Source organism: Phycodurus eques, chromosome 7 (genome assembly GCF_024500275.1).
Source record: "Phycodurus eques isolate BA_2022a chromosome 7, UOR_Pequ_1.1, whole genome shotgun sequence".
In the NCBI taxonomy this organism is placed as follows: domain Eukaryota; kingdom Metazoa; phylum Chordata; class Actinopteri; order Syngnathiformes; family Syngnathidae; genus Phycodurus; species Phycodurus eques.
Genome location: NC_084531.1, coordinates 9692790 through 9705051, shown reverse-complemented (window position 1 = coordinate 9705051; position 12262 = coordinate 9692790). Strand labels below are relative to the sequence as shown.

The window sequence follows — 12262 nt, the reverse complement described above, 5'->3', positions numbered from 1 at the left end:
TCAGTTGTCATTCAAAACCATGGTTCTTTCTTTGACCTAAGAACAATAGCTACTGTGTACTGATCACCTTTGGCACAGCTGTGACACACGGAAAAGTCATGTGACCACTGGGCATCCCAGGACTTCCCAGGTTTGGTGGCTCCACAACGCTTACAACGCACACACTTGGTGCAAATCTGGAAAAATAAACAGACACAACAAACAAGTTGGGGACTACATTGCTCAAACTACCAGGTAGTTGTGTAAAATATGTGTTAAAGTGGCACTGTGACAAAAGTGTAATGTTTTCATAGTTGCTATCTGGGAGAAAGAAGTAGGTGGATGGATTTGACACTAGTGTGCCAAACCTGGAAAGATCATGTGTGAACAAAAGGCTGGGAGAAGAACTTGCTGGGAGAATTTTGGTGCAAGAGTACACACATCAAGGTGAGAAGGTGTGTGCAGGAAGCATGGAGCGTAGTCATCATACCCAGACTTTCTTCTTTTTGGTGGGTTTTGCAGGGTGGTTGGGACCCAGGCACTCCGGGTGATAGCTGTTATGGCACTTATCACACTCCAGCAGCTGCTGCTATGGGCCAAATTAAGACAAGATCATGTAAATATCAATATTATTCACTAACAATAATCAACTAAACCCAAGCCTTACACTCACAACATACTGGTCTTTTGGTAACTCCGAAAGCTAAAAAGAAGTCAGCAGGTTTTAGAATATTCTCCATTCGGGATCCAGTAGTCCGGATGACCTACCCCCAGAAATTAGAACAGCTACCTCTGTAGAAATGTTTAAATCTTGACTTAAGACCACACCCTCGTATTCGGTTAAACCTCACCTTGTATGCAATTAGTCACTCGCCCAGCCTGACCCCTGACATTTCAGCTTGTTTTACTGCCCCCCCCCCAACCCCCAACCCACCCACCGTCGCCATGGAGGATTGACCGACCAGGACAGGTCCTGAGGAGAAGCAACTGTCTACCTGCAACACTTCATCTCATTAAATGGACTCTAATGCTGTTTACACAAACATTGTATAGCATCACATCATGTGATTAATGTTGTCCACTTGGCACCCATTGCAGCCTGGTCATTCTGGAAAGGATGACCAAATGTGATCCCTTCTCAAGGTCTAAATTTTCCCCACAGACGATCAAGGAATTTGGTTCAAATGACCCCCCAGCCCCCGTTATGACGACTTTCACTGTAATGACATCCAATGTAAGAACTGTATCAATAATTCGCAATTTTGACGAACATTATAGGTATTCATGTAACAATATGTTTATTACTAAAATTGTAGTTCACAGGGGTGCACAATAATCAGAGCTGTTTCTATATAAGTGTAATGCATTAATATTATCATCATTCTCTATATTTTGCTTACCTCAGGCAGCTATATTAGAGAGTTACAATACTACAAACACTATACAGTACAAAGAATTTTCCTTGGCAAGTGCTTCGAGAGATGTACAGTCTAGCTAAGAAACAGGTTTAGAAGCGTATTAAGCATGATTTTTATGACCATGAAGTTCCCATTTTCAAGGGTTTGATTTATCTGCAGCGGTTTGACACAACAGTGGCCAGGAGCTTTCAGCCGCACTCTGCACGGAGCCTGCCAGAGACGTGCTTGTGTAAAGGAGCCAGAAATTGAAGCCAATCAAAGTAATAAATAACTTAACGCCCTTTAGGTGGAAATTTGTTTCAAATAACTTGGAGCGTAAAAAAAATCTATTTGCCAAGCAGACCTCCAATGAGAAGATGAATCATATCTGTGTTGCTTATCAAATCGTACTAACAGGCCAAAACAATGAACCGACAGTTTGACTTCCTTGTGTAAAAATGTGAATACATACATTATGTAAAAATAAAATTGTAATGACAACCATGTGAGGTTCACACCATGTGCAGCATGCACAGGATTTGAGTTAAATAATAAAAATCAGGGCACAAATCCATAAAGCTGATTAATGGCTGTCCCCATGCAATGCCAGGAAGTGTCTCTCTCGGGAAGATTCCATAGCCTTTTTACACGCTGTCATCCTAGATTGAGCTTCTTTTGTGCCTGGCCAAAAAAATTATCCGAACTGTACTGAATGGCTTACTTTAGCTTTCTGTTGCTGGCGCCCGCAGGCCTGGCAGAAACGGCATCGGCGACAACACCAGTTTTCAAACTGCTCTTGGATAGGACGCTCAGACTCGCCCAGGCAAAAGAGATGGAACGGTTCGCAGCACACCTGGCAGAAAACAAACTAGGGAGACAGAAAGTAACCAACACATTTAGATTTAATGCACAACAACGCTATTATAGATTCCCATCCCCAACTTAACAAGCAAATAGGAACTTAAAATGTGTTTTACACCATGAAGCTGGTGGGAAATGTAATTTAAACAGTGCTTCATATCTGTTAGGAAACAAATGCATTTTATTTATTTATTTATCTACCTCAACGTTTCCACTGCTCGCACATAAGAAGCAGAGCACCCTGGGTGTGACAGGCACAGAGGTGAGTAGGCTGAGGCCACCCGCCTCCCACACCTTCTCCACATCATGGTCCCTCTTGAAATCCACTCTGATTCGATGCACTCCGTCGCAGGGCGCCGTGGACTTCGCCTGGCCCCTAGTCGAGGGAGTGCCCAGCCAGTTTAAAGTACAGCTGCCAGGGGGTTTAGTGGCCAGCGTCTTCTCGGGTTCATCATAAAATAAAACAAAAGATACAAATACAGTGATTGTTGTGTTTACAGAGGGTTTTAAGGGTTTTCATTTGGAGCCGTGTAGAAATGAGAACAGCAATTTAAGGAAAAATCTCCATTGGACATTATAAAGCTTCAATCATTAAAAACATGAATCGATAACAGGCCGACTGGTTAGCACGTCTGCCTCACAGTTCTGAGGACTGGGGTTCAAATCCCAGCCCCACCTGTGTGGAGTTTTTGTGTTCTCCCCCTGCCTGCATGGGTTTTCTCCGGGTACTCCGGTTTCCTCCCACATCCCAAAAACATGCATGGTAGGTTGATTGAAGCCTCTAAATTGCCCATAGGTGTGAATGTGAGTGCGAATGATTGTTTGTTTGTATGTGCCCTGCGATTGGCTGGCGACCAGTTCCGGGTGTACCATGCCTCTCGCCCGAAGATGACTGGGATAGGCTCCAGCACGCCTGCGACCCTAGTGAGGATAAGCGGTACAGAAGATGGATGGATGGATCTGCACCAAGTGTCTTGCATGCCAACAAGTGCATACATTTTACACCCGAATGATGTCATCCCCAAATGAACATTAGTAAGAATTTAGCAGAATGCATTGAGTCCATCCAGTTTTTAATAGTCTGTGGAAAAAAACTAAGCAGAATGGCTAATCCAGTTTAAACCTCTAATTATATTTAAAGAACCTTGAGCTTGATCAATTGCTAAAAACGTGGGGGGGGGGGGGGGGGGGAATGGGAAAAAGTACCCAAGTACCTTGTCTTTTGGTTTCTGTTTAGGAGTTGGAAGAGCAGAACGAAAGATTTGCTTCTTCAGCTGTTTTGGGTCACCTATGAAAAAGATAAAACCAGGAAAAAGTCAGTTGTTTGAATTTAACAACCTTTCACCACAGACTTAGTCAATATCGCTTTCCATTGGCAAAAGGTCATACCACAAGGTACAATTTATAGTACCTGCTCAGCCTGCCTTTTAATCGTGCAGATCCAATACAATATGCGCTACGTTAACCACTGCTGATCGCTCCTTGGTTGGGCATATTCATCATCACCGCAAAATTGTAACATTTAGGGCTGAAACGATTATTGACACGAACAATGGGCGAATGGCGAAGTAGGCAGTGAAAAAGCATCCGTAGAGACTTTAAAGTTTGTCTTTTTTAACAAGTTGTCACCACAGAGCCACAAAACATGACAATATTCTATATTTAGGCTTCATTCCAGTTTATATATATCATATCATATTTGTATAAATAAATGATATACATGTATTTAACTTTCATCCGAAGACACCAGCCATAAAGAAAACAACATTTTAGCAAGTTCGGCATCAAACAATCATGTTATCAATCCTAGTTATGCTCATTAGTGTAGCATACACAGGAAGCCAGCTATTCCGTTTTCCAGGTTTGGTCACGTGACCTTCCAGATACAGCGGATTGAATAACTAAAATAATTTGATTACTAAAAAAGTCGAAGCAAAATGTCAGCCTCGAATCTTCACAGTGATCATTTGCCCACATAGAATAATGCTACTACAGAAGCATGCATCACTCTGCTGGTGTCATGGCAGGATGCCAGGAAGAAATAGTGTGAAAGACAGAATGTCAAAAGTTTGGGATCATTTCACACGTCACAACAACCAGTTGCTAACCTGAGTTCACAACAGCCAACTCTACGCTTTAATTTGCTGACTCCCATGTCCCTCACCAGGCCATGTCCCGCCTTTTAGGCCACACTCACTCAAAGTCTCAGCTATCTTAGCGTGGAACGTGAAGATGGCAACTACAAATGGACAATAATAATAGTAATGAATATTCAATGGCTGCAGCCCTAGTAACATTTGAGGATACATGTCAGAAAATGACAAAATTTAACACATATCTTTAGTGTGGACGTTATTTTATTTTACTTTGCTGATATGTTTTATGCAGCATAATTTTTATTTTAAGTGAAAAACAGCCCGCCCCAACTGTGTAGTGGAAAATGGACAAAAAAAAAAGAGCTAAAAGATCGCGCCAGTCCCTTACTTGTATTGGACGCTGCTGTTGTTGAGCTCTTCTGTTGCGGTGATTGCTGCTGGGTCTTCATGGGCTCGCTTAATGGAATCTTGGGTGAGGCGTCTTTCCTTGTGGGTGCCTGATCACTCAGCGGCCCCTTCGGGTGTGGGGACGGTTGAGGATGAGCTGGCATAGATGGGGATGGGGCGGGGGAATTCTGAGCTGAGGATGAGGAGGAGGAAGATGAGGAGGATGAAGACGATGAGCTGGACGAGGAGGGTGACGATGAAGAGGAGGATGACAATGATGCTGTCTGCTGCCCCTTTTGCCCCTTCTTGCTAGGGATGATGCTCGAGACAGAGAGATGCTTGGGGTCAGGGGACTGGGCCTGGGCTGTGAATGCGCTGGTGGTTTGTGGGGATTCATCCGGGGAAGGAGAAGATGACGGAGCTGGAGAGGATCGTTGTGGTGATGACTGCTGTTTTGAGTTCTCGTCGCCCGGGTCATGAGGAGGAATTTCACTCTTTTTGTGGGGAAGTTCCTCCTTTGGCGGTGCAGTACCGGGCTTGGTGCCAGCCTCAGAGTTCTGTCCTTTAACTGGATTGAAACCCTCCTTCTTCTCAGCTAACCTGTTCTTCTTCTTGTCCTTCTTACCTTTGCCCTGCTTTTGCAGAAACAGCTTTGAGGGCATCCACTGCAAGTTCTGACACTTCCTCATCCTGTAGACGGAGATAGAAAATGACTCCATTGATTTCTTAAATGTTACGTTGACTGATGACTTGTTATATAATAGTCAAGGCTTCCTGATAAATAACTATGGCACAAGGTACAGTATCGGTGCTAGGGCTGCCACGATTAGTTAGTCATGACGACGTTGACGATCAAAATCCTGCAAAATTAATTTATTCATCGATGTCGTCATTTATTTTTATTTTTAAGCTTTGTTTTTCTCTCAAAAACACTTAAATCCTCCCAATGCTCGAAGCACTGCCTCTTGTCTGCCTGTGGCGTGACGCACGTGCGCAGGAGTGATTTTCCGGGGTCTTTTGTGATGATGCACATAGGCGATAGCAGTCTTTCGGATCAGCCATGCTGTACCCGGCACACACACACACACACACACATACATACATATATACATATATATATATATATATATACATACATATATATATATATATATATATATATATATATATATATATATATATATATATATATATATATATGTATATATGTATATGTGTGTGTGTGTGTGTGTGTGTGTGTGTGTGTGTTCTTACAAATAACACTGATCTAGTAAGACTTACTTGCAGCACTGCTTTTTGATGTTCCGTCCCCCAAACTTGGGCTTGTCGAGGCAGTTGGTACACACACCACAATCTTCAGGAACTTGACACCCTGAACACTGGCCACAGCGTCGTGACCGCCGACCCTTTTTGGGAGGAGCTTCTTGAATGGCCTTTTGCCGTGTTTCCCGTGGCTTTATGGGTGGGGATTGAGGCTCGGCCTCCTCTGAGCCTGCTACCGATGACTTGTCTGAAAACAGGAAAATGTTAGATCTTTAGATGGACCACAATAGAAGCAAACACATTTAAATATTCTTGGCTCACCAACTACAACCCCAATTCCAATGGAGTTGGAACGTTGTGTTAAACAAATAAAAACAGAATACAATGATTTGCAAATCATGTTCAACCTATATTTAATTGAATACACAACAAAGACAAGATATTTAATGCATGTATGTATATATGATGAAATGAGTCTAACCAATGCATCATTATTAATCAAATAATCAATACAAGAAAAGTGAAATCCACAAGCAGGTGAAATGGGTCCCAATTTCCTCACCATCATTCCCCATGGAAGACAAGATCTTCTCCCTCTCCTCCCAGGGCAAGGCACTAAGTGTGGGCATGTCATCAGGGAACACTGCACGATTGCGGCCAAGAGCCACAGCTGCACGGCGGCACACGTGCTTGATGCGCGGACTGTGTACAGAGGTCTCTGAAGAGTCACTTTCTTGACCCTGCTTCCCAACACCAAAACAAGTAGAACAGATAGTTATAACTGTGTTCATAGACATACAGTACCGTTGGTGCCCGTTGATTCATTGGAACGATACTGCAAATGAAAACCCAAGGTCAACTCTCTAAGATGCCCCAACCCATGTATAAGTGCAATGACGGCATATGCCCAAGTAATCAACAGATTAGATGTAGAAGAACAGAGAGAACGTCTATTCAAAGGATTGCTTTCAAAATCACAGGCGATGTTGCTTCGTGCATAATGTATGAAGCTAACAGAATTCCCCTCAAGCAACACCCTCTGTGGGACTTTCCTATTATTAGGTTTCACTTTAAGTACAAATGCAGATTTCTAGGGCTGCAGCTTACAAATATTTAAAAAATTGATTAATTTGTCAATTCCAGCTCCTTCCCTCAGGTAGGCGCTACCGATCAACGCAAACTAGAACTAGTAGACAATCCAACAGCTTCTTCCCTCTTGCGATCAACTTCTTAAACACCTAACCTACAATTCCATTCCAACAAGCTGGCAATTTTTTGACTTGAGTTCGTTGTCACATTTCTGTGGGGCCAATTATGTATTACTCGTGCACTCACTGTAGTTGTCTCGCCATGCTGCACTATTTGCATATACTGGCCACTCATGCCAGAGTAGCATCTGCTCCATTTGCACACTGATTGAGGAGTATCTGTAACATTTGCACAACCGACATTGTCCCAGATGATCGCACTACTCGTCACTTTAAACCGCATACACTCCTTGAAGTCTCAGCGCCCTTTGCACAATGGTCATTGCACCGGACGATTGCAATATTAGTCGTTCGAACTGCTCTAAGTGCTAGAGGACTTTTTTTTGTCAATGTCTTTATGTCCCCAAAGTGTTCTGTAAATTGACTGTTTGTTGTACTAGAGCGGCTCCAACTACCGGAGACAAATTCCTTGTGTGTTTTGGACATACTTGGCAAATAAAGATGATTCTGATTCTGATTCTGAATTTGTTTTCCGATTAATCAGATTTTTGAAAACTTTTTTTTAATTTCCATCTCTTTATACAAAAACAGGATTATTTCAAATTGACAGTGCAGAAAATGTACAAACATAAATTGATTCGATTATGATTCAGCTACTGGTTTGGTCCATAGCATGTCAGAATATAGGCAAAACTGTTGATCATTGTTTTCCAAAGTTAAAGATGTTGGAAAATGTCTTATTTTGATGAAACACAAATATAATCAGTCTTCTTCATAATCATCCATCCATTCATTCTCTGAACCGCTGCTCTTCTGGCATGCTCCCAGCTGACTTTGGGCTCCCAGTTGACTTTGGGTGAGAGACGGGGTACACCCTGATTTGGTCACCAGCCAATCGCAGGGCACATATAAACAAACAACCATTCACACCTACAGACAGTTTAGAGTCTTCAATTAACCTACCATGCATGCTTTTCGAATGTGGGAGGAAATCGGAGCACCATGCAAACTCCACACAGGAAGGAAGAACTGTGAGGGAGATATGCTAACTAGACTTCCACCGTGCTGTTGCTTTATCCATGCATCCATTTTCTGAGCCGCTTATCCTCACTAGGGTCGCGGGAGTACTGGAGCCCATCCCAGCTATCATCGGGCAGGAGGCAGGGTACACCCTGAACTGGTCGCCAGCCAATCGCAGGGCACATATAAACAAACAACTATTCGCATTCACATTCACACCTAGGGGCAATTTATAGAGTCTTCAATTAACCTACCAAGCATGTTTTTGGGATGTGGGAGGAAACAGGAGCGTCCGGACAAAACTCACGCAGGCACGGGGAGAACATGCAAACTCCACACAGGCGGGGCTGGGGATTGAACCCCGGGCCTCAGAACTGTGAGGCAGACGCTCTAACCAGACGATCACCGTGCCGCCTATTGCTTTATTATTATAAAAAATATAATTATTAATATTTACTGCTTTCTTATCATGATATTAATATTTACTATTAAGAGGCTGAATTTCAGAGGATTTTGACAATTAAGCAAAACAACTTTTGTCAACAATTAATTGCTTATCCCAAATCATTAGTAATTAATTAGATAATGGATTAGTTGTCGATTAAATGATTAATTGTTGCAGCTCTACAGCTTTCTATTTATATATTTTAAAAAGCACGTGATTATAGCTGCATGATGAAACGGAGAGACTCATGTTTAAATGAAAACTGACCTGGACCTTAGTTTGGTCCGCAGGTTTTAGCTTGCTCTTCTTTATCTCAAAAAGCTGAGCCTTGGCCTTTCTTAGAAGTCCAACTACCCGCTTGTCGGCTGCAGGTTGTTTCTCTGCTTGTTCCAACACTGATCCAAGCGAGGAAACTGGGAGATATTGTTTGCCTGGCTGCCCTGGAAGGCTCGCCGCATGCTGGCTGGGAGCACTTTGTTTCTCTTCCTCCTTTTCTCCATCCTCTACATCTCCCCCCTTCTCGCTGGATCTCCCTTTCTTAGGCAAACGGTCCTTTGCAATGGAATTGGGAACAGGGGCATGGAGACTACGCACCTCAGAGGATGGAGTGTCTGTAACCGCATCGACTGACATTGATTTTTTTCTTCCTGGAGCCTTTTTTGGAGCAATAGACAAAAGTGCATCTTCGGAGTCCCTCCCATCTATATAGAGGCCGGAGGGTGCAATCGGGGAGCCATCTGGAGTAGTAACTTTACTCCTTTTCTCCACATCCTTCCTCCCTTCCTTCTTATTTTCCTTCTCCCTATTTTTCTCAGCATCCCTTTCTTTGTCCTTTGGAGCAGGCTCCTGGGGAGCTGACATGCTTTTCTCTTTACTTCCTTTTCCAGCTCCTCGCCCTGTGTCCTGGTCACTGGAAGAAAAGTGGGGGAAAAGGGGCGAAGAGGAGGACGATGTAGTTGATAAAGGAGGTGGTGGGTCTCCAGCCGGCCCTCTCCTGCTGTCAGGTATCCCCTGTGAGGTCAGACCCATGGAAACAGAAAAGTTGCCGAAGGGAGCAGGAGTTAAGGCACTAGTAGCTAGTGGAGTGGCGGAGCCCCCCTGCAAGGAGCTGGGGTTACTACTTGAGACAGAGTCAGACAGAGCAGACATTTCAGAGGAGCCTCTGACCACAGACATCTGGCTCACAATTTGACTGCTGCGCCTGGTCATCGAGTGGGAAGGAGACCGCGTATGGCCACGTAAAATTCCAGAGATCAGTCGTCTCCTGCGCCGTGAAATTCTGCTGGAGCTTGACGACTTCTGGTGTGGGGATAGAGAACCCGGACTGCTGCCAGAGGACGAGTGCAGTGTTACCGACTCAAATATCCTGTAGTGGGCTTCACTGGCTGTAAAACGTGGGGCACGCAGAAGCGGGCTACGCTTCTGGAGAGGTGCATCAAAGCGAGATGAGGAGGGATGGCTGTGAGCATGATGAGTTGCAAACAGGCGGTTCCCCGTTCCTGATCCGCCACCTTGTGTGGGGAAGGCACCGGGAGCAGCCCCCCCTACTCCGCTGACACCTTGAGGCAGCAGCCCTACATCTTGAGCGGTGAGAGGGGGAGGACGAAAGTTGTCAAAAATTGGTTTCCGAATGAGGCCCTCCTTGGCGTACTTGGCAGAGGAGAAGTACTGGTATTCAGGGTGGGACGGGGATGTCCAGCGGAAGGTAGGCTCTCTCAGAATGGAGCGGCTCCGTTTGTCCGGCATGCTGGATAGCACTGATGACCCAGATATGAACGGCGGGATGGGGTGTGGCAACCAGGGTGACTGGGAATGGTGCTCACTAATAGCAGCTGTACTAGCAGAGGCTGAATGGGGAGGCTGTGGTGGTGTGAGGAGAGGGGGAGGTGGAGGCGAAGAAGACGAAGACGCTGTGGATGAAACTTGTTGTGGGTTTAGAAGTGCGGAGGAGGACATCAGCACTCCCATGGGTGGGCTGATGATTGGCTTTTTGGCACTGGAGGCTAGCGTCTCCCTCGTAGTCTGGCCTTGATCGCCCCGACTCACACCCTGTCCTCTCCCGCCACGTCGACTCCTCTTGGATAAAACACGCTCCGGCTCTGAAGGAGGTGAGGGAGGCTGGGAGCTGTGTAACAGGTTGGGCTCCCTCTCTCCCTGCGAGGATGGAGAGTGGTCCTCAGGCTCGGACAGTGCTTGCGTGGCCTCGGATGCCTGAGAATCGCATGAGGAGTCGTCCAGAGTGGGGCTGCTAGATCTGGAAGACTCTGCTGAGGAAAGCTGCGATGAATGCTGTGACACGGCACTTGAGCCGCAAGAAGCAGCACTACTACTGAATCGTCCATTGGCCGCATTGTCGGTATTGCTATTGAGCAGACTGTCAGTTGTTGATGTAGCGGAGGGGGTGGGTGCTGGAGGTAGAGGAGGTGGGTGGGAGTCGTTGGGAGCAGTAGTACCGGTACTGGTGGTGGCCACTGTAGTGGAGACCATCGCCGGCGAAGGGGAAGAGGTGGTGGTGGTGGGTTGGGCGGATGTGGAGACAGATGAGTTTGGCGCCTCCAACCGTGCGATCTTCATATGGGGCGGAGGGGACACGAAGTGGCCTTCATCTTCAATGAAGCGCTTTGGGGTTTTGATGATGCGAAGGGATACGGTACTGACCACAGGCATGATGAACTGCCTGATGTTCTTCAGCTGCGTCTTCCTGATACCGGTATCAAAGGCTCCCGTCCCACCGGCCACAGCTTCCTTCTCCAGTCGCTTCTGTGCTCCTTTCTTAGCCCGCTGCAGCAGCTGTTTAGCGATGGTCGCATCAGTGCGCTTAGAAGATGGGACAATCCTTATGGGCTTCCTGTGTCGAGGGCTTTTTCTGAGTCCTACCGCCTGGTCCGGCATGGAGGGAGATGGCGAGGAGGGACGTTTGGAAGAGTCCTGGTCTTCCTCAGCATTCACATTAGTCAGCTTGGACAGCAGTGGTTCTATGCCTCTGTCCCCTCCTTTAAAGGCTTTATGTTTTCCATCCCCACAATCAGCGGAGGCGGACAGCTGAGCCACAGCCGCCTCAGCTTTGAGCCGCTCTGCTGAGGGGGGGCGTCCACGCCTACGTCGAGGGACGCCGGGCAACGCCTTGAGCCGTGACTTGAAGGATGTAAGAGTAGTTGCTCTCTTCAAGTTGGAAACTTTGGATTCACCCCGCCCACCTTGGGGTAGATTTGCATCATGTGGCTGAGCAGAGCACTGTGGTGCTCTCTTTACACCTTTTCCATCTCTGTCCTCCTCAGTGTCCACGCTCAACTCAGAACCAACTTGTCTACTATCCTCTGCTGCCGCAGGGCTTCCTGCGCTCCAACCTTTCTTGGAAGTTGACGATGGGGGACGACCTCTTCGCTTTTCTCCGGTGCCAGGTGGCCTCCCTGGCAGTCTCTTCACCTTTTGCGCTGGCCTTTCAGGACCTTCAGGTTTGGTCTGCGTGGAGGAGAAAAGGGACGAGGGGGAAGGTCGACCTGCAGCAACATCTTTATGGGCAGCGAGGGTGCGTGGTGGACGTCCTCTTGGCTTCTTCTCTTGTATTGGTGGGCCTGGTGATAAATTCAAAGCACAATTTAAATG

General features: G+C 46.1%; 1 protein-coding gene across 4 annotated transcripts in view; it reads right to left on the bottom strand.

Moving 5' to 3' along the window:
• Positions 1 to 12262, bottom strand: part of kmt2a (lysine (K)-specific methyltransferase 2A) — a 74790-nt gene that overhangs the window by 41485 nt on the left and 21043 nt on the right. For 2 of the 4 annotated variants that reach the window (XM_061682634.1, XM_061682636.1), the window contains exons 3-11: positions 8924 to 12231; positions 6546 to 6723; positions 6002 to 6230; positions 4722 to 5410; positions 3452 to 3525; positions 2439 to 2675; positions 2098 to 2244; positions 470 to 568; positions 68 to 176 (exon numbers count right to left, since the gene is read on the bottom strand). In XM_061682634.1, coding sequence (XP_061538618.1) covers positions 68 to 176; positions 470 to 568; positions 2098 to 2244; positions 2439 to 2675; positions 3452 to 3525; positions 4722 to 5410; positions 6002 to 6230; positions 6546 to 6723; positions 8924 to 12231 — 5070 coding nt within the window. The remainder of the gene's footprint in view (positions 1 to 67; positions 177 to 469; positions 569 to 2097; positions 2245 to 2438; positions 2676 to 3451; positions 3526 to 4721; positions 5411 to 6001; positions 6231 to 6545; positions 6724 to 8923; positions 12232 to 12262) is intronic. The other 2 variants (XM_061682635.1, XM_061682637.1) reach the window with 2 other exon arrangements.